Source organism: Lepidothrix coronata, unplaced genomic scaffold, assembly GCF_001604755.1.
Source record: "Lepidothrix coronata isolate B3197 unplaced genomic scaffold, Lepidothrix_coronata-1.0 Scaffold2, whole genome shotgun sequence".
Taxonomy (NCBI): domain Eukaryota; kingdom Metazoa; phylum Chordata; class Aves; order Passeriformes; family Pipridae; genus Lepidothrix; species Lepidothrix coronata.
The window spans coordinates 638,349-663,984 of NW_016690182.1; the positions used below are offsets into that span (position 1 = coordinate 638,349).

At 49.2% G+C, this 25,636-nt stretch overlaps 1 protein-coding gene across 2 annotated transcripts; it reads left to right on the forward strand.

Moving 5' to 3' along the window:
• Nucleotides 1–6,749: 6,749 nt before the first annotated feature.
• On the forward strand, nt 6,750–13,150 carry HMGB3 (high mobility group box 3). 2 transcript variants are annotated; one of them, XM_017816932.1, is made up of 5 exons: nt 6,750–6,810; nt 9,587–9,743; nt 10,267–10,406; nt 10,916–11,090; nt 11,659–13,150. In XM_017816932.1, exons 2-5 carry the CDS (start codon nt 9,594–9,596, stop codon nt 11,800–11,802), a joined length of 609 nt encoding a protein of 202 aa, XP_017672421.1. In that variant the 5' UTR covers nt 6,750–6,810; nt 9,587–9,593; the 3' UTR covers nt 11,803–13,150. The 2 variants fall into 2 exon arrangements, with proteins under 2 accessions (XP_017672421.1, XP_017672412.1); XM_017816923.1 differs by lacking the exon at nt 6,750–6,810 and adding an exon at nt 8,364–8,482.
• The last annotated feature ends 12,486 nt before the right edge of the window (nt 13,151–25,636 follow it).

Consider the following 25,636-nt stretch of genomic DNA (forward strand, 5'->3'; position numbering starts at 1 on the left):
CCTGAACTACACTTTACCTGTATCATCACTGGCTTCTCTCTAATGTGGGGTCATGCTTCCTTTTATATCCAGCCCTTTGCTGGACTGCTCTTGGGTTGTAATTGCATTGGATTCTTAATAGAGTTTCTTGGTCTGCTGTCACAGCGTGATTGCAAGAACTTGTGTTGCATTGAATGTGGTCTTGATTACTTGCCAATTAAAGTGCAAGGGAAACACTTACAATCTTCTCCTTTAAAATTACATCTAGATTCCATCTCCTCTGAAGGCTATGTGAAACACTCAGAGATTGTTTCCAGTTGTCCTGTCTTCCTACTTTTAAGTCTTTGGCTTGGTGAGGTAGGTAGATAAATGCGCTTTTTTTTATTTTTTTTTTCATTCATTAAATACCTTTTTCTTTTGTGTGTGTGTGTGTGATTCTTTGCATTGAAAATGGAAGCAGAAAGGCTCTCTGAAGTTGAGTGTTGCTCATTCCTCTTACACCAGGTCGTTTGGGGTTTACAAGGTTTGGGATAGTGCGTCTTTAAAAAGAAGATACGTGAAAACAGATGGTCCTGTGGTAGCTGAGCATGGAAGGAGATGCCTGAAGAAAGTGTGTTGTGGCAGGAAGGATGTGTTAGATGAGGGAGCAGAGACGAGCCAGGAATGTAAGGAGGCAGTATGCAGGGGGCACTCGATTTCCAGGAGCCTGGTAGCGTAGGAGGTGCTGTACTGCGGTGGCAAATCTCATGGAGCAGGTGTGCAGGGGCAAACTGCCTGCCTGCCACCCCCTGGGCAGCCTGGCAGTGTGTGCTGGGAACGAGCCAGGGCCGAGGTGTGAAGGGAAGCAAAAACAGGGAGAGGAGAAAGGAAGGAAAAAGCCAAGAGGAATGTGGACAAGATGACAAGACGCAGGGGGAGCCCACCTGTGAAGGTAACCGTGACTTTCTGTTTATCTTGCCTGTGGTTATACTGCAAGGAGGTTTTGAACTGCTGCCTAGCATGGCTGTCAATTATTTTAACTTGTATTTCTCACCTCAGTCCCCATGAAGTGCATTTGACAATAATTAATTTTGCCTGTGCAACTGGGAGTGTATCCTACTCCTGCAGAGGTGTCAGCTTAATGGGATATGGCTACAGGGGATAACAGTCTGTGCCACCCCACTAGGGAATTTGGGGGGTCACCTGCTCATCTGGACTAATATTTAAATAGTTGGAACATTAGGTTTCCCATAGTTGAATTGGTACCAGATTAACCTGTCTCTCTGAACTTACATGCTGCCAAGCTCCTTAAACAGCATTGCTAATTTTATTTTCTACTTTCAGCATGTATTTAAGATAACTCTTTTTGTTTCATAGGGTAAAGAGGAAATATTCTAACTGGCTGAGATCCCAGTGAGCAATTACAAATATTTTATTATAGTTACGGGATTTGGAATTCAGCCTCAGGCCGTGGGCATCAGAAAATCCATGTGTGGAAATCCCACATGTTGTAAGACTAGGAGTGTTTTGCACAGAGGGATTCCTCCTCATCTTGCTGAAGTCAAACTCTTCATTTAAAAATAAAAAGCCCAGCTCTCGGACTTGTAAATCAAACCTCTGCAAAGAGTTTTTGACTATACCAGTTAGAGAAGGGTTAATTGAGCCTCTTCATCTCCATTGCATGTTAACACAGAAGGTCAGTGGTGGGAGAAGCTAGGTCCACACTGAAGGCTTTTGAAACAGCCCCCTAACTAGCCTAATGAATATGCTGGTGAGATGAACAGGTCATTTAACACTTTTCATGTCGCTATTGTCCATCCAACCTTAAATGTCAACTCTGTCACTCTGATAGGCTGGTTCTGCTTAAAAAGGTTTCCTGGCTTTGTTAGATTCCTCGGAGGGATTTCCCCCCCTCCCTTATTCCTAATTGCTGGCAGAACCCTACGGATGTATTTATATCAGCCTTTTCATTCGGGTCAAGTCTTCACTAGAGAATTTTGCCAGTGGGTACGGGTTGTGAAGAGATATGATGTGGATAGAAGTGGAAGCGCCAAATGCAGTTGTAATTATCCTGGTGGAACTGCAACTCAGCGACCACAACGGAATGACTGGCTTTGCTGAGGGCAGGATGGTTTGATACATCTGATGAAGTGCTGGGATTGCTGTGTCCACACTAGGGATGTTTCACAGGGCTGGTGAGCAGAAGCTCAGCTGTCTGTGAACCCCCCAAGTCCACTGCGGTGCCATCCTCGAGGCAGGGCTGGGAATGGGGCTGGTGGAGTGCACCTTCTGCTGGCACCTGCCTTGGAGCTCAACCCTCGTGACAGAGTGGGTATCCCCTTCTCTGGTGTTTCTGCCAGGGCTGTGAGCACATCTTTAGTGTGGTGTTGTTGGATTTTCAGGTTGCTTGAAAAAACATCTCATGTGAACCAAGTTGCATGCGTTGGTAGAACTGAATATTTTTCACAAATGTTTTCCTGAACTTCCTCACTCTGTGAAACAGCAAGCGTATGTCTTTTGGGGAGACTTATTTTTTTTCTGTGACCCATGGCGTTCTGTTGTCTAGAAGGCCTCAGAAAATTACTTATCTCAGGAGGACAGCAGGCAGATGGTCCCAGGCTCCCCTGTGAGATTTCTTGTCTCCTGTACTCCTTGCCTTGAATGAGCTCCCCCCACATACCCCCCAGTGGCATGGTCAGGAGCACAACAGCACGGGTAATTCTGATTTAACCACACAGTCATGGGCTCAACATATTCCAAAGGGGGGTAAAGAGCAAAGGGACTGATGCTGTGTTGGTATCCAATACCTCATTGTAGCTATCTGCAGACTTTCTTGGCTTTCTGATACCTGCATCAGCTGACGGATAAAAAGGTGGAAATTCAGGTATCAGCAATGGAAAATAAATGCTAATTGGGTGAAATAGCACATCTCCAAGTGTGCATGCTAGAGACCAGAGGAGCTTATGTGGCTATTGCCAGTAAAGCTGCCAAATCTGAGTCCAAGAAGCTCCTCTGTAAGGAAACTGCTTTGACAACGCACTGTGTATTTAAACTGCCCCTCCAGAAGGGGAGCCAGGTAACTTTTATTCCCCTTGGAAATTATAGTGTATGTTTGGGAAGCTTTTCAGCATGATAGCTCATTTTGAGCATATCATTGCATTGAAGGCAATCCAATTCACTGAGAAGCTTTACAGTTTCAATGTGTGAATTCACACCAGCCTCCTCCTAGCTACTAGTAGGTGATGCTGCCCATGATGAAGATAGCCAACAGAACAAGCACAACATGCTCTGCCCAATATTGGACAAACCCAGTAAGAACATCCCTTCAAGGCATTCACTGTCTCACTGATGGGAATGAGATGGTGGAGGTACCTTGTGAGAATGGGTGGATGAGCTGTGGAGCTGATCAGTGGTGGGAAGGATGTAGTTTCCCTCCTACACCCATAGAACAGTGTTCCACAAAAATCAGTTATGGCTCTGGTCCTTTTCAGCACTTTCGTTTCTGAACAGCTTAAGTACATGGTGGGCCTTAATTTGCTGGCCCTCTGGCACAACAGGAGCTGGACACAGCTGTGAGAAGGCCAATCCCACCAAGCTGTCACTAGTGTTCAGGTGAGATCTGGCTGTTGGCTGAAGGATAGGTGAACTTACTCTAGACCTCGGGCAATTACAGGGAGCAGAAGGCAGCGTTTCATTGCAGATGACTTTCCTGAATTTAAAGTATATTTATGTAGTCTGTTGACTTGTTAGAGAACTCCTCAGCAACTCCAGAGTTTTTCACAGCAGCCTCCCTGTTCCATCATCTCCAGCAAAAGAGAAGATATTGTTCCACCTAGGCAGGTAATGGTGTGGTCTCAGGTGTTTGCAGCTCTGCCATTTCCCAGACAGCACCAACTAGATGTACGTGGCCCAGAAGCCTTCCGTGTTTGGCAGCTCTAGCTGGGACTGGTCTTTGCAATCAATCTTCTCAGCAGCAAGCTACTGCAAGTATTGGGAGATGTCTCTTTGCTATGGGACCTTGAACCACATTTTATGCCTCAGTTCTTTTATTCAAGATATTGCCTGGCCTGGGTCCCTGCTGTGGGAGGCAGGGTATGGCTGACAGTTGCTTAAAAACATAGCGTGTGTTTGCAAAATAAATCCTGCCTGGTGGGAATCAGGTCAGAACTTTCTGAAGGGAAGGTCCAGAACTCTTCATTGAGCTCTCCTAGCATCACTGAAAACCTTGCTGCCTGCTGTGCCAAAAGCCAGGCCTCTTAAAATTTCTTTTGGTTTTGGTTTTTTTTTCATGCTTCCTATAGCTAAATATGCAGTAACCTATAATATTAAAACAAAAAAAACCAAACAACCCCACTAAAAGTTGCCAAACCTACACTTGGGAGTGTGTCCCTGCTCCTGGCTCTATCCTTCTGCACACTCCTTTGCCTTAGCTCTGGTACTCATCTGAGTCCTTGGTGCACTGGTTCAGGCCACTAATCCAGCAGAAAACTAACCTAGCAAAAAAACAGGTAGAATTTTGGGCTTTGTTTACTTTTTGTCGGGTTGGTGAGCTGCCTTGTCTCCCAGAGGGGCCAGGTGAGGACCCAGAGCTGAGCTGTGAGAGGCAGAGGGACTGCGTGACCTGGAAGATGTTACAGCAAAGGGTTGTATTTGCTCAGCCAACTTTCTAGGCTGTTTTCTTGGTGCACGGCAGGAAGGCACCCAACGCAGGGGCCAGGTGCAGTGTGTGGGGCAGAGGCCACTGCAGGAGAATTTCGGCAGTGGCAGTTCTGGGGGCGAGTCGAAACTTTCCCTATGGGGGTTATGTTCACCCATTTGCTACTCAGCCCTCCTCTGCTTTCAAAAGCATGCTGCGAGTGCTAGGATAAAACCTTCAACCCAGCTGTCTCTCAGCTACCAAAATATCTCCTTTGCCCCTTGACCAGCTGTCAAAACTTTCCTGGCCTTCCTAGAACAAGCGTCTTGGGGAATGTTTCTCTTGGCCAGTGAGAAATTGGAGGGATGCTCTGGAGATGACTAGCAGGACTGCATATTCGATGTCCAGTGCCTGTCCTAAGCCAGCTCCTAAACAGCCTATCCATCACCTTGGTAATGCTCCCTGCTTGATGTTCTCTGTAGGATGAAATTGTGGTTCAAGGAAGAAAGTATTTCAGAATAAAAAAATTGTGCAACTCAGGAGCCAAGAAAAAAAAAGCCTTAATTATTCAACTAGTTTAGAACACTTGAAAGTATCCCTAAAAATAGGTGAGAGGGAGGTTTGTCAGCTACAAAGAGATTATCCTGCAGTAGTATTGCTTGTCTTATTTTATGATGATGCTACAGAATACAGTCCCTCAGGTAGCATCATTAATGTTTATGAATGAACCCCTTGTTTTATGTTTTTGGTTTTAGAAAGCAGAAATAGGGCAAGAGGCTAATAAGACTGGTTTTACCATATATGCTTTGGAAAGCCCAAGGACACGGGTGTAAGGTCTCCATAAGCATATGGATAACAATTGGATTTTTGGCGCTTGTTAGACTGGCTGAGATGTACCCTAAGGGAGAAATCCAGCCAGGACTTTGGCTAAAATCCTGGGTGAAATTCTGCACACTTCCCAGTGGATCTGTCAGCAGGAGGTTGGCACTCTGTGTTTCATCAGTCGTTTTGTTTTGATCTCTTCCGGCAAAGGCAACCTGTGACCATATGTTGTTATAGCCATAAGCACTTCCACAGGGCAGTATCTGGTAAACCCTGCTGCCTGACAGCGTCTCAGCCCAGGCCCAGGGTGGAGGCTTCTTTTCGCTATCTGTTCTTTAAAGAGGGCAACTGTTTCTTCTGGCTATCATAATAGTGTGGCAGTTACGCCCAGCCCATAACATAAGGGGTGGTTTCTGAGTTTTACCACTCCATCCTTAAAAATAACAGCTCTTTTTTCCGAGCCAACCAACAGTTGTGGTCAGCCACTAATACCAGTTTAACCATTTGGCAGCTGCCCTATAGGAAATAGCTCTTTCAAGAGAGCCAAAGGAGCCTATGGCCCCAAAGCCGCGCTGGGCTGGTTTCAGTCAGCAGAGCATGTTTACGGATTTCCTTGTGTGCAACCAGCCTCTTTAATAACAACCAAATCTTAGAAAGTTAATACCAAACAAATTGTGGAAGTATGTTAGAAAGAGTAACTCAAGTTGATCCTTTCGGCGTTTTATTTCCTGAACGAGCGGGCAAAGCTCCGTTCCTCCCCACCAACGTGCAGTTTCTCGCTCTGTAGTTCCTTTTCCATCCATCGCGTGTTGGGACTGTCAGCAGAGTTTACTTTGGGCTCGGTTCCCTCCCTGCTACGCGCAGAGTACCAGCCGGCTCTACAAACAGCGCGCTGCGACTGGAACCGCCCCTTACACGGCTTTAGGACAGAAATCAGCAATAAAGGGTCAGTGCTACTGTCGCACGGGGTGCTGCCCCAAATCCCTGTGGCTCCGCTGGACTGGCTGCGGGGCTGACTCTCCGGCGGGGCAGCGGCGTGCGCGGCGGGTGAAGCCCCCCGGGGGTCCCGCTCCGGTCCGGGGGTCCCGCGGGGGGGAAGGGAGGCGGGATCCCCGCGCCGAACTCTCCGCGCCCGCCGCGCTCCCCTTTTTTTTCCTTCCCCCCGGCGGGCGCTTCGTTTTGAATGAATGACCTCGCCCGCCAACCGCCGCGCGGCCGCGCTTAATATTCATGAGGCGCCGCGCCAATGAGCGGGCGAGGAGGTTGTTTTAAACGGCAGAGCCCCGCAGCCAATCAGGCCGCTCTCGTAGGCAGCCAACGCGAGGCTGAGCCGCGCCGAGCCCCGCGTCGTGCCCTGCGCTCCGCTCCTGTCCACACTACCGCGAACAATACAGGTACGTGCAGCCCCGCCGCAACTTTTCGGGGGGCGGCTGCCCCCTGCCCGCCCCCGCCCTGCCCCCGCGCCTTCGCCCCCTCTGCCCTGCCTTGGCCCCAGCCTGCTTTTTTTTTTTTTTCCGCTTTTTTGCCCCCCCTTTTTTTTTTTTTTAATCGTGTTTCCCGTTTCTTCCGTCCTCTTGAGTTTTGGTGGTTTTTTTTTTTTTTAATCGAAAAAAAAAAATCGGGGAAAATCACCCAAAACTTTGTTTCCCCCCCCACTCCCCGCTGCCTCTCTCACGCGGGGATCGGCGGTGCCGGGGCAGATGCTGCGCGCAGCTGGCGGGGCGGTGGGCAGCGGGCGAGGCGCAGCCTTTGCCCCCCGTCCTCCTCCCCTGCCCCGCCGGGAGCTCCCCCCGCCGCGGAGGGGCCACCTGCCCCCCGGTGCAGCCCCGTAGCTCCGCGCCGGGCTCCCGTGCCGCCGAGAGTAATATGGCTGGTGCAGCAACTACACCGGGACTAACTCCTCTTCTCCCCCGCATGGGCAGGGATTTTTCTCTGCCGCCTCCTAATGTCGCACGGCAAAACGCGCGGCGCCCTCGGCTTTTATGTGCCCCCTTCCCCGGGTGGGCTCGGTGGGGCTGGTGGCGGTGGGAAAGTTGTCGGCCGTGCGCAGTGCCGTGCCCGCTGTTTATTCTGCATTAATATGGCTGTCGCTTTAGCATCTGACAGGGATAAACCCTGCGCGCTGCGCCCGGCGGTCCCGGCCAGGCAGTTTTTTTCTCGCCGCCGACGCCTCCAAACTCCCCCGATCCCTTCGCTTCTGCCTCCACTTCTCTTCCCCCACCCTGGAAGGTGTCTTTGGTGGGGCTGCGCCCGCGGCGGGGCCCCGCATCGCCTTCTCCCCGCGCCGCGCCGCCCGTGCTGTGGGCATTAATATGGCTGGCGCTGGAGAGCCCCGGCGAAGGGAAGAAAGACGTGTGAGCGGCACGGCGATGGGGAGGGGGGTCGCGGCGGGGAAAATCTCCTTCCCGGCGCCCCGCCGGGGGCTCAAACCTTTCGCTTTCGCCCCGGCTCCTCTCCCCCCACCTCCTCGTGCCCTCGGACGGGCGCCCGGGGGCCGCCCCGGGGCTCCCCGCACTCTTTTTCTGGCGGCGCGGAGGAGCGTAGCGGCGGCGGTAATGGCTGCACGGGAGCCTTTGTTAGAGAGCGCTGCGCTAGGCAGGGGCCGGGGGGGGGGGGGCCCCCGCCCGCGCCCCGGCCCCGCCGCCCCCGTCGCCCGCCGGGGGGCCAGCGGGGAGCCCCTTCGCGGCGGGGGCGGCGTTTTGGCGGGGCCGGCGGCCGGGGGCGGCGGGCGCGGGGGGCCGAGCGCGGCGGAGGGGGAGCGCGGCTTTGTTCGGCGGCGCGGCGGCGGCGGCGCCGGGAGAAGCCATCTTAGCGAGCGGGGCCGGCCCTGGGCGCGGAGCGCGGCCGCCGCCGCTGCTCCCGCTGCCGCTCGCCCCGGCCGCCCGGGGCCGGCCCGGCGCCCCGCGCCCCCGGCCGCCGCCCGGCCCCCCGGCGCCCCCCGCCCGCCGCCCCGCCGCATTTCAGGGGCACTTTCTTTCATCAGGAGGCGTTTCACAAAATGGAAGATGAATTATTGGCGTCTGGCGGAGCCGCCGCTTGCCCCCGCCGGCCCCGGCCCCGCCGCAGGTGCCCGCGCCCCGCGCCGCGGAGCGCGGCCGCCGCCGTGACCTTGGGGGGGCGCGGGTGCGGGAAGGGGCGCGGAGCGGGGCCGGGCCGGGCCGGCGCGACCGCCGCGGGCCGCTCGCCCCTAACTTCGCCCCCAACTCCGCTCCCCTGCCCCGCTCCGCGCCCCGGCCCCCGGTACCGCGGGTTTTCCGCTCCCCGCGGGGCCAGCGGGGCATCCCGGCGGCGGCCGGGACAGGCAGGGCGCCTCGCAGCTACTTGTGCTGCACCTGGGGGGGTTAATGGGCGCAATTAAATATTAACGTTGTGCTAATAAAAGTTAAATTTTCAAACGCCTGGGAAGCTGTAAATAGGAAATATTGTTGCGGGATTTTTTTTTTTTTAATAAAAGGGGAAAAAATTAATGCGGAAGCGGGGCAAGAAATAGAGCCCAAAAGTTAGCATCATCCTCTCGGTGACTTGCTGATCGCATCTTTGCGCTGACCACTATGCCTGGAGCATGTGTCACTTGGTGGAGCAAGAGCAAGCACTGCTCACCTCGCAGGGCTCCACGGGGTCCCATCGTGGTTGAAGTCAGCCTTTATTTGCGCCCTTTTTTATATATAAAAGGTTATTGCACTTTTATGGGACGAGTAATCTGTCCTACCTTTCTACCTGAGCAGCAGCCGCTAACATGCGAGCTCCAGCTCCTGAAGGAATAAGTCACAGCCTGGCACTGTGCACACCCAGTGTGGTAGCCAACTAAAACAAATATTTTATATTAGTTCATATATAACGCTTAATAGGTAGAAGTATGTATATTTAATAGGCTGTCTCCAGTCTTTTGGACATGATGTAAATATATATTAATGTAAAATTTAAATCCAGTGACTGGTTTCTCTTGGCTTGTCTGCAACCCAAGTGTCAAGGAAGAATAATTTAAGTCTCTGTATTGGGAATGGTAAGAGGTGTCTGGGGGAAGAAAGGCCTGTGTTACTGATGGGACATAATGTCAGGAGAAGGTGGTGTGTATATATAAATATGTGCACACCATATATGTATATATATAGGTGTATGTGTTCATCCATATGTCATTCACTTGTTATTTTTTCCCCCTCTTCTCTGCAGAGTCAAGATGGCTAAAGGTGATCCGAAGAAGCCCAAGGGCAAGATGTCTGCCTATGCCTTCTTTGTGCAGACATGCCGTGAGGAACATAAGAAAAAGAACCCAGAGGTTCCAGTCAACTTTGCAGAGTTTTCCAAGAAGTGCTCAGAGAGGTGGAAGGTACCTTAATTTGTGGCTTCCTCAAGGGATAACTTCTTACAGTATCTGCTAGGATGACACGTGTGTGTCTGAACACCAAGGGAGCTGGTGCTGTTTTGGTCTGTGAGCCGTTCTTGGCAAGCTGTCCTGGCCATTGATTGCGTGTTGCTGATGCCTGTAGCACTTGTGAAGGTTTCAGCCTGGTATATCTGTTCACTTAGGTGCTTCCACTACAGTCTGGCCTTTTTTCCTCTTCCCAAGCAATGCCCTTTAGCAGTTACCACCTTCTAGACATGTGTCCCGAAGAAGACTCTGGCTGTTCTTGTTCCATTCCCTTTGCTTCCCTCTTACTGAGTATTCTAGTAGTGTCTGTGATTCCTGGTACAGGACCTTCGTCCCCAAGGTGGTCCAGTTAGAAAACAAACAAATTCTGAAACTCCCGTATTGAGTTGGTATGTGTTGGCTTGTTTACATAAAGTTTGCCAGCTATTGAACAGTTGGGTAATCACAGGTTTGGTGTCTTGTTTTTGGGGGTTTTTTTTAGACCATGTCAAGCAAGGAAAAGGCTAAATTTGATGAAATGGCAAAGGCTGATAAGGTACGATATGATAGAGAAATGAAGGACTATGGACCAGCTAAGGGTGGCAAGAAGAAGAAGGACCCCAATGCCCCAAAGCGACCACCGTAAGTAACTTTGAGGCTTTAAATGCACAAGTGTTTTCGTTCATTTTCGCAGTCTGTGTGTAACACAGGTTTCCACGAAGGAAGTAGATGGGGTCATAGTGTTGGTGTAGCAGGATTGGTAGGGATACTGTCCTGTAGACCTTTTAGGCAGCCTGTAATCTTGAGCATGTAGAGCACTAAGAGTAGTTATCAATACTTGATACTGTCAAACTCATAGTTATGGAAGACATGGAAGTGACTGTAACACAATGAGCCTTGTGTATCAGATGAAATTGGGTGAGGGGGATACACAACACTTAATTAAAAAGAGCATTGAGTGAAGGCTGCAGATCTGGGCCTCAGTAAAATTGAAACACGTTTGGGTTTGTGTTTCATTTTATAAATAAAAATAAAGTTTCTACTCAGTGTGTGAGTGCACGTTTGAGTGTTGTGGGTGAGGGATGGAGGAAGGGGGTGTTCCCTGGGCATGCTGCTGCAATGCTGACTGTCCTCTCGTGTTTCTCCCCAAGGTCTGGCTTCTTCCTCTTCTGTTCAGAGTTCCGCCCCAAGATCAAGTCCACAAACCCTGGCATATCCATTGGGGATGTAGCGAAGAAACTGGGTGAAATGTGGAACAACCTCAGTGATGGGGAAAAGCAGCCTTATAATAATAAGGCAGCTAAACTGAAGGAGAAGTACGAGAAGGTAAGTCTAGTTGTCACTTGTGCCTCCTCTGTACCGGCTCTTGCACTGATGTGTTTCTGTAATTGTCATGGTTTGAGACATGACAGTAATGTAGACCCAGCTCAGGTGGCCCCAGCACAGTGAGCACCTCCAGCTTACAGCCCTGTTCTCATCGTGCTGCGCAGCCGAGCTTTGCGTAGGTTGGGGCAGAGCAGGATAGAGAGCCACAGGCGGATTCTAGCGAGGAGGGACAGCTTTACCCAGTGATGCACAGTGTTGCTCCAGCAAAGGGTTTGCTGTGCTGTTACAGGAACTTTGTCCCATTATCAGGAAACTTTTAAGAGAGGCTGGGTTCTCATCTCCTCTTCAAAGAAATAACCGTAAAACGCAGGGTTCCCAGCCTCCATCATCTGTGGGCAGTTGAGCACCCTGAGGTGTCAGCACACCTGTGTACTCCAGTGCTGGCTGTCTCCCCTCTGGGGGTGCAGCTCTGGAAGGGCCAGTCCCTTTATATAAACACCTGCTGCTGTACAAATGCTCTGTATGTTTGCTGCTTAGAGCAAATTAAGACATCCCCTTGACTTTGCAGGATGTTGCAGACTACAAGTCTAAAGGAAAGTTTGATGGCGCAAAGGGAGCAGCAACCAAAGCTGCTCGGAAAAAGGTAGAGGAAGAAGATGAAGAGGAGGAGGAGGATGAAGAAGAGGAGGATGAAGATGATGATGATGAATAAAACTGTACAATACTTGTCTCCATGTGAATACCATAGAGTAGGGGAAACACCATAAATGAAGCACCTCTTATTCGAGATGGTGTCTCTTGCCCGTATTAGGCTTAATTAAAAAAAAATTTGGATTCCGATCGCGTTGTAGTTTCTAAAAGTGCTCTAGAAATTGTAACTGGTTTACATGAAGTGGCCATGGGTGTAGTGAGCACCCTGAAACTGTATCAAAGTTGTACATATTTCCAAACATTTTTAAAATGAAAAGGCGCTCTAGTGTTCTCCTAACTCTGTGCACTTTGCTGTTGGTGTAACAAAGCATTTAAAAATGTTTCAAGCATTTTTTTAATTTGTAAGGTGGTGTTACTATATGGTTATTGGCTAGAAAATCCTGGGTTATAAACTGTACATATCTATAGTTTGTAAAAACTAGACAGATTCTTGTGGTACATGCTTAGAGTTATGATGCCTTAGAGGAGCAGTGATTACTTGGAAAGGCTGTACGTTCCCCGGGGTGCCATGGCCCAAAGCATGCACTGTGAGGGTAGATCTATTTACACTACAGTGGGCGTCCATTTAGCTTAAAGTTGTCTTTCTGTATATAGTGAAATAGCATTCTGCTGCCATTCTTAGTTGTGGAAGGGGGTTCAGCTGGCATGAGAAGTGTATGGATTTTTTTAGTTAAGTGCGGTAGTTTTTAAACTGAAACTGTAGACATCTCTTCATCGTCAACTAAGTGAAGAGCCAGTGCAGCAACTGAAGTTCAAAAACACTCTGTACTTAAACGAATTTGCAACGTTCTGTTTTTTTTGTATGTTTAGAATGCTGAAATGTTTTTGAAGCAAAATAAACAGTATTACATTTTTAAAACTGTTCTTGACAACATTCTAAATTTCTGGTTTAAAAAAGGATCTTAACAACAGCAAGAGGTTCATTTTGAAGTCTGTGGCATCCCTCAGGGCTGGTGACTTAGGAAACATTCTGACTCAAGGATTAAAAAAAAAAAAAAATAAAAAAATGGTGGCCAGCCAAAACTGGCTGAATTGAAAGAGATGGCTGCTCCAGCTAATATGCAATCGTAACTGTTTATGGCTGAGTGGCATAAGATGCTATGCAAGTTTGAACTTTATTACTTGAACTTGGGAGCCTAAATGAACATTCATGACGTAATTGTTTGTTTGTGTGTGTATATAGCAGCATTCAGAGATGCAGAGAAAGGTAGGTGGCTAGGAATGAGGCTGACACCATGGAATAAGTATAAAAGCATAGTTTGGATTTTTTTTCAGTTGTGTTGGGTAAATTTATAGCCCAAATGCATTGCTGTACATATTAAAATGTGCCTTTTTTGTCCTGTGTTAAACTGTTTCAGACTTGTGGTTTTTTCTAGCCTCTTGATTCGTGGCAGGAGCCAGGCGCCTACCCTAACTCCCTGCTGAAGTAGGAGCGTGGCGCAGGTACTTAGTCTGTGTCCTTTCTCTAACAACGCAAGTTTTAGCAGGAATTGGGTGCTGTGAGGTGGGTTGGGGCAGCTTGGCATGTCTTCCCCCCTTTGTTGACCAGCTGGCTGTGTTGAAGTCTTACCTTCTTTCCAAATCCGAGCTGAGGATGTTTTGCAGCCCTTGAAAGCGAAAGGTAACGCCTGGTCTCTAACTGGTGACTCTAATCTCATTTTTCCTTAGCACGGAAATGGCACCAACTGGGAAAACTACAGCACTCTCTCTCTACCCCTGAATTTCTCCCTTGTGCTGGCTGTAGCTAGCAGTTGGTGTTTGCTTGGCAGAGAGGAGGAGATGGGGTGTGCCAGGGTACTCGGGTAAATAGCAGGTCAAAGCTGTGGGCTGCTGTGTTCAGCTGATTTAAGAGTCCAGGGTAACTCAGGGGTGTAAATGGTAGGTATGGGCTGCTGCCACTGCTGCTTTGGAGCCAAGTTGTAGATTAATGAGGGCCAGGCTTACAGGCAGTAACTACTTAGAATGTGGTTAAAACTTCTTTGTTGCCTAATTGGGTAGCACATCTGGCTTCCTCTGACTTCTCAGCAACCCTACCGTAACTTAACAACAACAGCTTGGCAAAAATCTGATCTAGTGTTGAGATGAACTGAAACCTGAAAGCGAAACTTTCAGGATGGAGCAAGCTAATAAACTTTCATGAAACATAGCAACATGTAGCAACTTTTATTTTTAAGGCAAAGTTACAGTTCGATCACTTAGAAATACTTTTATAGTTGCTTAATTATGCTAATTTTTAGTGTCTTTAATGCACAAAAAAACCCCAAGTGTGAAATTTGCCCCTATTTTATGGGCAGTTGCATTTTAAAAGCCTCAATAAAGCTGCATCTGGAAAAGAAATAGGTACTTTTGTATTTGCTACCCTTTCTGCACGTCTTCTGATGCAAGGGAGAAGGCAACTGGAGATTCCAGCACGTGGAAATTTGATGGGGAAGTGGTGGAGTAGAATAAAAAAGTGATGGCATCAGTTCAGGAGCTCTAATACTGTTTCTATTGTCTAGTTGGCAAAATCTCCCCTTAGCCACATATGGGAATTAGTGTAGATCACTGCTGTGCAAATCGAGCTTGGCTTTGAATTAACTGCTAGTGAGCTGAACCCCTATTGATAGTATTAGCAAATGAGGACTAGAGCTGACACCTCTTTGTCTTTGTTATATTGGAAATCTATTGAGTTGCAGAGCTTGATTAAGGTCTTGGACCTTACAGTACACTGCCTATTGCTGCTCTGCACACACCTAAAATAAGGCATGCCTCGGGAATGCTGTTCAATACAGCGCTAGTGCAGGACTCCAGGGACTCAAGTTTGGGTATTGCAGATGTGATGTTTCTTTCCCCAATACTCTGCTGTTGATAAATACCACAGTGTGGATTTATATAAATAACACAGTTCCACCCCCCCACACTGTTTTCTATTCTGAGATGTCATCTCAAATATTGGGAACTGCTTAATTTTACCCAGCTCCATTTTTTTTTTTTTGATAGAACACCCTCCAAATGCTCTTCCTCTGCTTTGAAATGGTTGTGATGTTTCAGAGCAGACACTTCTGCTTTGAGCTGCTGCACAGCTCAAACTTCTAGTTTGACTTTAGTCTCAAGCCAAGCAGAGTAAATATGTCTCTTATTAACTCCACAATATGTAGAGACGGGTAATGATAAAATAGATTTGGACAAAGGGAGGGGAGGGATGAAAAGAGACTCTTCCTTGCTTGAATTTGACAGAGCTAGCTTGAGAGTGCCTGCATTTCCAAAATGTGATGTGTTGCATCCCCCTGTGCCTGCTGAAGTTAGGCTGAGGTGGGGATTGTGGGGGACTAAGGTTAAGAAAAAGGGAGTGTCCTGGTTTTGCAGCTGTTAAACCCCCACTCCCTGCTCTGGGGAGGCAGAGGGTAGCTTGGCTGGGTGGGATGGTCCCTCCAGATGCCTAAACCAGTGGCAGAGGTGTGAGAGGTTTTGCTCAAGAGAAAGTGTCTGAGGGTGCTGTGGGGCAGAGACAGCACTGACCCATGTCACGCAGGTCATTTCCCATGGTTGGTGCTGTTTGATTTGCACTCAGGCCTGTGTGTACTTTTGAGAACACAGTTGCTACCAAAATGCACCACGTCCCTCTGAAATCAAACCAGCTGGGGGGTGAGAGGATGAACAGGGCTGCTGAGCTGTGCTGTGCAGGGCAGAGCCTGCCTCTGCTGAAAATGAGCCCTGGAGTCTTAGCACTACTCAGGGAGGCAGAGGATACTGCTTGGTACCCTGTGTATTCCAAAATTCAGTTGAGACATGGTAAATGTCTGGTATGAGCCAAATGTGAGCACTTTGACTGGGAGTGGGGGCTCTGGGGGAGGGGCTGAATTGAGGGAGTCCCCCTGAGAGTCTGGGAGTCACTCTCCACAAGCAGGCACAAGGAAAGCCACGTTGCAGGATGGTTTCCTAGTGCTGTGTCGGTACCCTATCGCATCTGTGGGGAAGCAGTGCATTAATTTTTCTATAATAAAAATTAATTAAAAATCCTACTCCAAATGCATATTGAATCAATTAGCAGTGAACGTCTGCAGCTCTAATGAAGGTCCATAGGAAGGTGAGAGTCTGCTTTGGGGATAGGGGTGGGGATACAGGCAGAGTGAAAACATCTCTCTTATCTGCTCGCTTTGAACAGCTGATTTTTAGGTAGTTTTATTCACTCCTAATAAACCCTGCAGGAACAGCAGTGAGGTGCAAGGGCTTCTGTTGGCTCTGGGTCAGGCGGTGGCAGGTGAATGGCTTTTCACTTCCAGCCTCCAGCACGATTCTGGCAGCTGCCTCAAGTTTGTTTTCCCTCTGCTCACTCAAGCTGTTGCTTCACAGGCAGAGGAACATCCCCTAAGTAAGCCCTCTTCTGCTGCAGGTTTTGGGAAGCTTGGATGAGGAGGAGCAGCTGAGATGGGAAGTCCCCACTGGGGTGAGAGCAGGAAGCTGCATTTCTGGCCAAGCTTCCTGATGAGCCCCACACTCCCCTCTCTGAATATTCACCCGAGCTGGCTTTCCTCTAAAGGATAAAGGAACTGTGACAAGTGGCATATTTATTTCTTTCTACTAGGGCTGCACCACATTTTAATGCAATAAACTGAATTGCAAATCACAGCAGCACTGCAAACACAGTGTGCTGGAGACCCTGTTAGGAAGCTGTTGCTCTTTAAGTGTGTGTCAGCTTGCAGTGGGGAAGGGACCAAATAACCAGCATGCCTGAGGTGGGGGGTTCATCCCCTATGAGGTATCTTTGTCCCTTTCTGGCAGGCTGGGCTCCAGTGGGAGTGTGATGTGTGCTTGCCCGTGCTTGGGCAGCATTTGGCAAAGCACTTTGCAAACATCTCATCCTTCCAATAGGTCTGATCTGTACGTGGTAAAGCAGTATGTGGATGAGGGGGAGTGCTCCTTGGCTGTGCTAACAGTCTTGATTGGAGTTGTCTGCTGCTAAGAGCTCTTCCCTGAGCACCCTCCTGCACCTGGATCCCTAAATTAGGCAGGAGGAAGCAGCACAGCCCTGGTGGAGCTGACAGCAATGTATTCTGAGTGGTGAGTACCTCCTTCTCTTGTTCCTGGATGTGGCATGTCCTCACAGAAACATTGTAAAGTGGCTAAACCAGGGCTAGTCTTTTATGGAGCAGGGATGGTAGGTGACCCTTCCGTAAGTGGAGAGCCTGAATGCTGAGCAGCAAGCTGGTGCTGTGGTGGGGCTAAGACCTTTGGAGGCTGGGATGGATAAAAGCAAATCTTTGTCTTGTTGAGATGAAAATGCATTAACCGTGGTAAAGGGATGTCTGTCCTGTGTGCCCTGACACGGCTGACATTTTGTCCCTGGCTGAAGCCAGCAGCCAGGAAAACCACAGCTGGGAACCAAGCCTTGCTGTGGGGCTGGGCGTTCTGATGGTATTTGTGGTTGACTTTTGAGCCCATGAGTTGCTTTTTCTTCCCAGCCCGTCCCCTTTGTAAAGCCCCTTCAGGTATTTCAAGTCAGAAAAATGCTCTTTTTTAAAATATTAATCAAACGTGGCCTGGCTTTGTTGTTGTAAGAGCTTATTGCTTGTAAGTGTTTTTAACTGCTGCTTTGTGAAGCTTAAAATTTGCCTTATTTAGTTTAGAAAATTAATACCCGTAGCAGGATGAAGTGGTTTGAGGGATTGCTTGAGACAAATGCCTCTTGTCTGCTGCTAATGACTGTGTGATTGCTCTTTTACTGTATGTTACCTGGGATGTACCAGCAGTAATTAATGGTCCTGCAAAAGAGACTTGAGAAAAGTGTAAGCAGGGACAATTTGGTCTCCAGTTTTCTTACAAAATGTGTTGGTGGAGTTTTGTTCACTTTAGCTTTGTAGCTCAGACTGGGGTTCTTCCCTGGACTTGCCTTCTGCAGTTATTTAAGGTAGTTGCTACCTGCAGCTGCTAGCCAAGGTTCCTCCCCAGTAGCAGGGAGAGCAGAAGGAAACTTGCTGGGTTTTCTGTGGCTTTATTTCATTGCTTCATATAGTAACTTAGTTTTTGTAAACTGCTGAGAAGTTTTTCAAAGCAAGCTCAAAGATCAAGGTGTTGTGTTAAAAGTCTTAGAAGAGAACCCTTTCTTTGAAGGATTTGTCTGAAAGTAGACTAAAATGCGACCAAATAGAATCATTGAATGGTTTGGGTTGGAAGGGACTTTAAAGATCATCTCATTCCAACCCCCCACCATGGGCAGGGACACCTTCCACTAAACCTGGTTTCATAGACCTCCTGGCTTTTAAAGATCCTATTCTTCACCTGTTTAATTTCCTCCTCACCTCCCATTCCCTGCCCAGCTCTCCCTCAGTCCAGTGCAGCAGCCGTGCTCAGCACATCCAACCCAGTGGCTTATTTGAGGTGGTGTAATTTACACCCAGGTTTTGGGAGCAGACTGGCTGGTGTTTTCCCAGTAGTTGGATCACTTAGGGAAGATCTTCAGCTATCGTGGGCTGTTGCTCTGTGCCAGCTCAGACACCCACTGGTGCTATTCCCCTGAGATTTTTGTGCTCACAGCAGCATCGGGGTGAGGGTGGAGGTTACAGGGATGCAGGAGCTGCCGCTCCAGGAGTGTGCCGGACCAGCCGGCGCGTGTGGGGCTGAACGGTTGTGATGGAGGTGGGAAATGGGAGCAGGAGGCAGCTGAGGGGTGCGGGTCTCCAGGTCTTGAGCAGACGGCATCCAGCCCACAGGGTCTCTCTCTGTGTCGGGGACCATATGGTGCAGTATTTCACAGCCGGCCCTGTGTGATAAGGTTCGGCAGCCAGTATAGATGAAAGGGAAGGGGTGGTCCCAGAAATGTTTGCTGCTGCTTGTGCTTGGGTCTCTCATGGAGATGGTGATTGCCGATGAAATAGGTTAGGTTATGCCACAGCTGGGCTGGACACACCTTCTCATGGCAGGGACAGGAATGGGCTGCTGTGGGGTGAGATAAGGTGTTAGTTAATGTGTCAGTGGGAAGCACCTTCATATATATCCTCATCCTGCCAAACCTGAGGTTCCTGCCCATCAGAGGCACTTTGGTAGGGTCTCTTCCCCATTTACCTCTTTCCAGACCGTGCTTGGTTAGTGCGGCTGTGCCAGAGCAGGTGGCAGAGCCACACAATGAGAGCCTCTCCCAGCACAGAGCTGCAGATCTCTGTGATCTGGAAGTGGGATTGCCTCCAGCCCCAGAGCCCCAGGGGAGTGAGAGCCTCCCTCTTGCTAGGAGTGCTTGGGCAACCCCATGGGGAGGGTCCTGACAAGGGCTCAGGATGCCCATGGTGGGAGATGGGATCCTGTCAGAGGAGCTGCAGGTTTGCTAGAAACCTTCTCCTAAATATGGACATGATTATTTTTATTTATTTCTTTGCTTGCTCTGGAATCTTTGCATTTTTCCCTTAATCCTGGAGGAAAATCAGCAGTGCCCTGCATGCATGTGACATGGCTGTGCACAAACTCCTTTTGTGACTTCTGTCTTTCATGGGAGAGAAACACATTCAGGAAAAGCAGGGCCCTAACAACAGGAATCAAGTGTTTCTAAATATGGACATCCCTTTTTGGACTAAAAAGTCTTTTTTGTACCATGCATATTTCCCCTGTTAATCATTTCCTTTTGTTCCTTGCAAACTTGGGTCCTCCAGTGTTATAGAAGGAATTATAGCCTCTCTGTTTGTAAACTTTCCTTTATGATCCATGAACTGCCTTGCATGTTGGACGGATTTCTCTTTAATGTGGTTGGAAAGGCCAGCACTCCGGTTACTCACCCTTGGCTTTCCCTTTTTTTTAAAAAACAGTCATATTTGGCCTCAGCCCTTCTGGAAATATTGGGGATTTTACAGGCCATTGAGCTTTGCCTGGTCCTATTCACTGCTTTTGTGTTGCACTAATTGGCTTGATAAAGAAGGGCCTGGGCTCTGTGAGGCGCTTCTCCTCCAAGGTGAAATGTGAGATCGAGGGGGAAATATTCAGATGTTCACTAGCAGTTATGCTCACTGGATAATCTGAATGCATCAGAAATGAGCTAGAGCTCAGACAAAGTAGAGGATTAGGAGTCTGAGATGGGCGAGCGGGTGGACATCTGGAAGCCTGCTGTTTAGCTCGTCTGCTGGAGTGGGTTGTGTCTTCAGTATATGGGTTATAGGCACTGAAAATGAACAGCAAGCTGGGATCTCTGTGGTTATATTCCAAAATAACAATTTCTGTTGTTATTTATGGAGGACCCCACCCTCCCCAGCAGAGCTGTGTGCGTTCAAGCTCCCCCTCTGACGCTGGAGGGACATGCTCCGATGGCACTGTTTGTAAGCACCAGCTCTGCCTGCTGCTCTGAGGTTTTGGGGAGAAGCCTCGCACGCCCTCGTGGCTGGTGTTACAGTGGATGCTCAGGCCCTGGGTTGCACAGTGCTCCCTGTGATTTTGGACAGGCACCCAAACAGAGCCCAACAGAAAAGCAACTGCTTGGGGGAGGAGGAGAGAAACCCAACTCGGGGCTTCTGAGCCCTTCCGGTGTGCAGAGCCCAGTTCTCCCGAAGTTGAGCTTGCTGTTACAGCACGGGGCTGCTTCTGCCCCCACCAGCATCTGCTGTGGAGCATTGTCTGCCTGGGGTCAGCTTCCCCCACCCCATCCTGCTCTCCCCTCCAGCCCCTTGTCCTGATCCCTGCAGGCACGAGGATGTGACTCGGTCCTCAGAGTGTGGGTGGAACAGAGTTTTCTTCATTTGATGATGAAATAGGAGTTGAAAAATCCTTCTGCCTTTTTGAAAACACAGTGTTGGAGAAGGAATTACAAATATGTTGTGAACAGAAATAGCAGACTAGTGGTTTGTTTTGTTTTGTTTTTCCCCAAAAAAGTAATTTCTTTCTCAGCCTCTCGGCGTGTTCTCCCTTTCTGCTCCTCCATCTCCAGCACTTTGCTCATGTTTCCATCCCCTTTCTGGACAACCTGCCCTGGCAGCTTCAATTTTGGCCACAGCTGTAACGTCACTAAATGTGGCTGTACACAGCTGGAGCCTTGCAGTGCTCCCAGCAAATACCCACTGCTGCTGGAATAGCGTCCCACCTGCCCACAGGTGGGAAGCAGAAACATCACACTGAGCAAGCTGGCCCTGTGAGGTTCCTTGTTCAGGGGAGCAGTGTAATTCTCACCCTACCCCATTTCTGGCAAAGCCAAAGCAAAGTGGCTTGAGGGGAAGGTAAAGAGGGGACCTCCAGGCATGAATGCGTCACCCTGAGGCAGATGCACGAGGTTGTGCTGCTGTGGGTCATGCTTGGGGTGATAAAAGCAGGGGGATTTTTAATTAAAAAGAATAATCAATACTGCAGAAGAGAGGCAAGTACCAGGGCAGTAGGGACCTGGGCAGGACTGGTTAAAGGACATGTGTCCATTGCTGCTGGACATGATGCCCCAGGGAATTAAAGCAGGACTGAGGAGTGAGCCCAAAGCAGACTCTTCTGTGTGGCAGCATCCACTGAAAGTGCTGACTCAGCGATACGTGCCCGTGTCATGTCAAAGCTGTGCAAAATTCAGGGAGAGAAGGAAAGCACCGTTTCCATTTTTCTGTAGTTTGTGGGGAATGTTCTTGTTTTGCCTGTCAGCTACACACAAACTCATCTGGCCCGTGGTGCTCTGGGTTCAGCACCGATGGGTGGCGGTTCCTGCTGAGCTGCCCTTTTTTATCACCTGTTTTTTGCAAAACTGCCTTGTTTTTATTTGGGAAGACCTTACTGGGGAGCAGAGCTGGGTTCTGGCAGGCACTGGCAGCATTTTTACTTGGCGCCTCTATGACCTACTGGGGCTGAAATGCGATGTCTTATATTTTCTCCATGTGAGCTTAGGGAGCTGCTGCTGAGGGCAACCTGCAGGTGCTGGGTGGTGTGTGGGTACACAGGTAAACCAGCTCCTTTATTGGGATCAGAACACTGAGGATCCTGCCTCTCAGTCTGTGCTGGCTGCACCTTTTGTCTGGAGAGATGGAGGTCTGGAGGAGTGGTACAACACTGCTGCCATCACCTGTGGGCACCCTGGAAGCCAAACCTCTGGAAAGCTGGATTCAAAATCCTCCTTTTCATCCCAGGATGAGAGGAAGAGTATGTTTTGCCTGAAAAGCAGGGCCAGAAAGGTGTGTCTGTGCTGTGGGGGGACTCCAGATTTTACACAGAATAAGTGCAGTTAAGCATCACGGTCCCAATTCTTCTGCCAGCAGCTCAATGCATTGGAATTGCTCCATGCCAGGGGCAGAGCCTGAGGGGCTGCCTAGGGGTTTTAGGAGCCCCATGGCAGGGACAGGGCACCCTGCAGCTCCCTGATACTCTTCTGGGCTGGCAAAGCCTTTGCTGTGAGGCGGAGGGTCCAGGTTTGGAGGAGGCAGCCCTGAGCCCCAGGTCAGTTCCCCAGCTTCGGTGGGGGATGCTCCTGCAAACAGGAGCTGCTGGGAGTTCGCATCCCCCTTGGCCTCAGCCCCGAAGGAAGCCTAAAGCCTCGGTCAATAATAAGCTTATAAGACAGTAAATCTTGGTAATGAGAAAAACAGAAGACGGCATCTGCTCAACACAATGGTGCTGTGTATGGTCTGGTAAACAGCTATTGAAAGGAGTTGCCCGTTATCAGAGGGGTTGCAGCTGAACAGCCCAATTTCCCTGCAGGATTGGGGGGTTTCACTGCCCCCAGCCCTTTGGAGTAGCTGCTGGAATCCTGTTGGGGCTGAGCATGGGGAGAGGTGACTTGTTGCCCACAAGGCTGGGTATTTGCCCACAGGCACAGCAGCCCTTGCTGTGAGACCAGAGGCAAGTTGCCATTGCCCTTGTGATGTGTGGAGCTGGAAGTGGGACCTTCATAGTGGTTGTCTTCTTCTCCTGTGCCCATTCCAACATCTCCTTGCAATGGCTGCGCTGGGAGATGTACATAACTTTGGAGGGTGCTCTGCTGCAAATGGCTGGGGTAAAAATGGGAAACACTTTCTTCTCTTGTCGTGTCTTTGGAGATGCCAAAGTGAGATGACGTGATGGGCAACAGGCACCTGGGCATGAATGAGTTGTGCAGGGGGCAGCAAGAAAAGGAAGAGGCTGGATCACCTGAAATCCACTGGGATGAACCTGGTGCCCATGTGGTGGGAGCTGGCAGTGATCTTGCTCCTGCTCCAACTGTGTGAAGCCAGGTCTGCAAAATAGGAAGGAGGAGGACGGGAGAGTTAAGGGGAAGGAATCTGCATATGGTATGTAATGCATTTATGAATTGGGTCTTTAATAATTTACATTACCAGTTTAATACTTTGAATACAAATTATCTTGCCCATATGCTGTGCTGACAAACATAAAAATGGAGTAATCAAAGCTGTAATAGCACTACAGCAAAAAGACATAAAATGCCACTAGAAGGCTTAGGATAAATTATTGCATGCACACACTAGCTCTACGGCTCCCTGGTGCCAAAGGATGCATTGCAATTTCTTCCTTAGACTTTGCATTTGAGCTTGAGAACTGGTGCAGTACCAGGAGCACTGCTCAACATTCTGTAAGATGGGCAGCGTTTAACAAAGAAAAGGAAAGAAAAAAAGGCTCAGACTTGTTTGGTAAACATCACAATTTAAATTCTTCTCCTGCATTACATGGGCTGCCAAGAAAATATAGCCCTCTTATTTGTAGGGAGCCCCCTTCTTCTTCCAGCAGGGTTATTTGCATGTATTATAAACTGCAGTGCTGGCTTGCCATCTTCAGGCAGCTGCCACACACTGCACAGCATCTCTGTGCATCCTTGTCCATCCCTGTGCTAGTTGGAAGTGGTGGGTCCAGCCTGGGTCCACAAGGGATGCCTAAGCAAGGATGGACCAGGTGATCCAGGCAGTAGGCAGCATCAGTCCAGGAAAAACAAAATTTCACCTCATTCCTTTTCTCAACTGTACCTGCTCCCTTCTGATGCCTGAGTTCTGAGGGGCTGGAGGAGGTGGGAGAGGATGAAACAGTCCTGGGCCTTTGGTGCTGCTTTTTGGCCACTCTTGGGCTGCAGTTTGGGTACAAGGAAACAGTACGGGTGGCCCTGAGAACTCGTGGATTCTGCAGGTGACTTAGTGGTTTGTTTTTAACAGTCTTTTGGTGCATGTGTGCTGGTGTACCAGGCATCCCGAAGGGCATGGGGCTCTGCAGCAAAAGGAGCAGGTTTGCTGCTGAGCACAACAGCAAGTTGTGCTCACAGGGAATAGCTGCAGTTTGTAGATGTCAGTAGACCTTGTGTTGTACCTTGTGGCAGAGCCTCTGCTTTTAAATACCAGCCCATTCATTGGTGCCACATCTCAAACGCATCCCAGCTACAGGCAATCTTTCACAGAAAGAGCCATTTAAGGCTCACATTTGCATACACTGAATTTCTCAGCTATCAAGGTTACTCCATGCTGTAATCCATTCTGTGCTTCTAATACGATCAGTGAAAAATGAGGCTTCTTCCCAAATAAATCATCAGCAATGAAGGAAATGGTGGTTTTCCTTAAGGCCTGAGGTTCCTGCGGTAGCAATGTCTTTTCCAAAAGTCAGAGAAATCTGGGCAGGCTCCTTCTGTGCTGCCTGAGCTCACTGCCAGTCACCCAAGGACCCAAACCCTTTGTATATGAATGAGTTTTTTCCTGCCTTTACCTCCCCCAGGATCTGCTGGTGTGTGTCTCCCTGGAATGTGGTGCCAGCAGCTGGGATGTAGCACCCCCAAAGGCTTGGGTTGCCCTCTTTGGCTCATCCATTAATCCATGCATTGGTACACACATACCTCTCTCTAATATGCTGAGGGGAGAGGAATGGATGCCAGTGTTTGGAATCCTGTGTCCTGGTGAAGTGGTTTTGTTCAGGGCTGCAAGAAGAGAGAGCAAGCACCCTCCTCCTGCCCACCCTGCCTGTCCCTGTGCTCCACCTTGCTCAGCTTCTCATGCACCCCCAAAGCCTGGGTTTCCCTCTGAACAGGGCATTTTGAAGCAGTCTCATTCCATCCCCCTGGCTCTGGGGAGCGGTCATGTGGCACAGAAACCCTGTTATTGCAGCCAAAACCCTTGGTGCAGAGGGAGCATGAGCTTGTCCTGCCAGGGGTGATGGGAGCTGCCTGGGTGGGCAAAGGTACCTGCATGGGCCAGAATGGGGAGGGACAGGTGGGCATCCAGCCCCCACTGGAAGAACTTTTCCCATTGCCAAGTCTTCTGGAGAATAAGGCCCTCACTGATCCTTTTGCTCCACAAATAAATTGGATGGATCAAGACCACAATGAGAAATATCCCCATCCTCATCCAGAAGGGATTTTCAGCATAAAAGGCTTTATGTGACTCATAAACTCTAACATTTATTTCTGCACACGAGGTAAATATTTCCCTCTCTGAACGTCTAAGCAATGCAATTTTGTTTGAAGCCTCCATTTGTTTAAGTCTGGAGGTGACAATAATTCACCTGTTTTCCCTTCCTGTGTTCCCCCAAGCAATGGCATAAGCCAAAATAGAGCAAACTCAGCTCTGGCTGTTTGTCACTTGTCAGCTCCCTCCTTCAAATATGTTCAGATGAGCTTTGTCCTGGAGTTTACATTTGGGCACCTTCTGATCTCTAGCTGTTGGTAAATGGCCCTGCATTCTCCTGTTTAGAGGAAGAAAAACAGCACACCTGTATGCAGCCACTGCCAGGGCAGGCAGGAAAGAGAGACATAACTTAATCTAACTCCAGATAAATCACGATTTCACAGCAATCTGCCTGCCACAGGCAGTTGAGAGTCCCATCTCCTTGGCACCGTAACAACACTTGTCACTCAATGTCCCAAAGAGACCCGCTCATGGCCAGAGATCACAGATGACCGAGAAGATGCCTGCAGTTGTAAACGCCATCAATCTGGAGAGAAGAAACAC

Bases quoted from the DNA above. Each gene is read 5' to 3' on its own strand.
- HMGB3 (XM_017816923.1), top strand. From the start codon at position 8,415: ATGGAAGATGAATTATTGGCGTCTGGCGGAGCCGCCGCTTGCCCCCGC. The intron at 8,483-9,586 runs GTGCCCGCGCCC...TCTTCTCTGCAG, and splicing joins CGGCCCCGGCCCCGCCGCAG to AGTCAAGATGGCTAAAGGTG. The intron at 11,091-11,658 runs GTAAGTCTAGTT...TTGACTTTGCAG, and splicing joins TGAAGGAGAAGTACGAGAAG to GATGTTGCAGACTACAAGTC.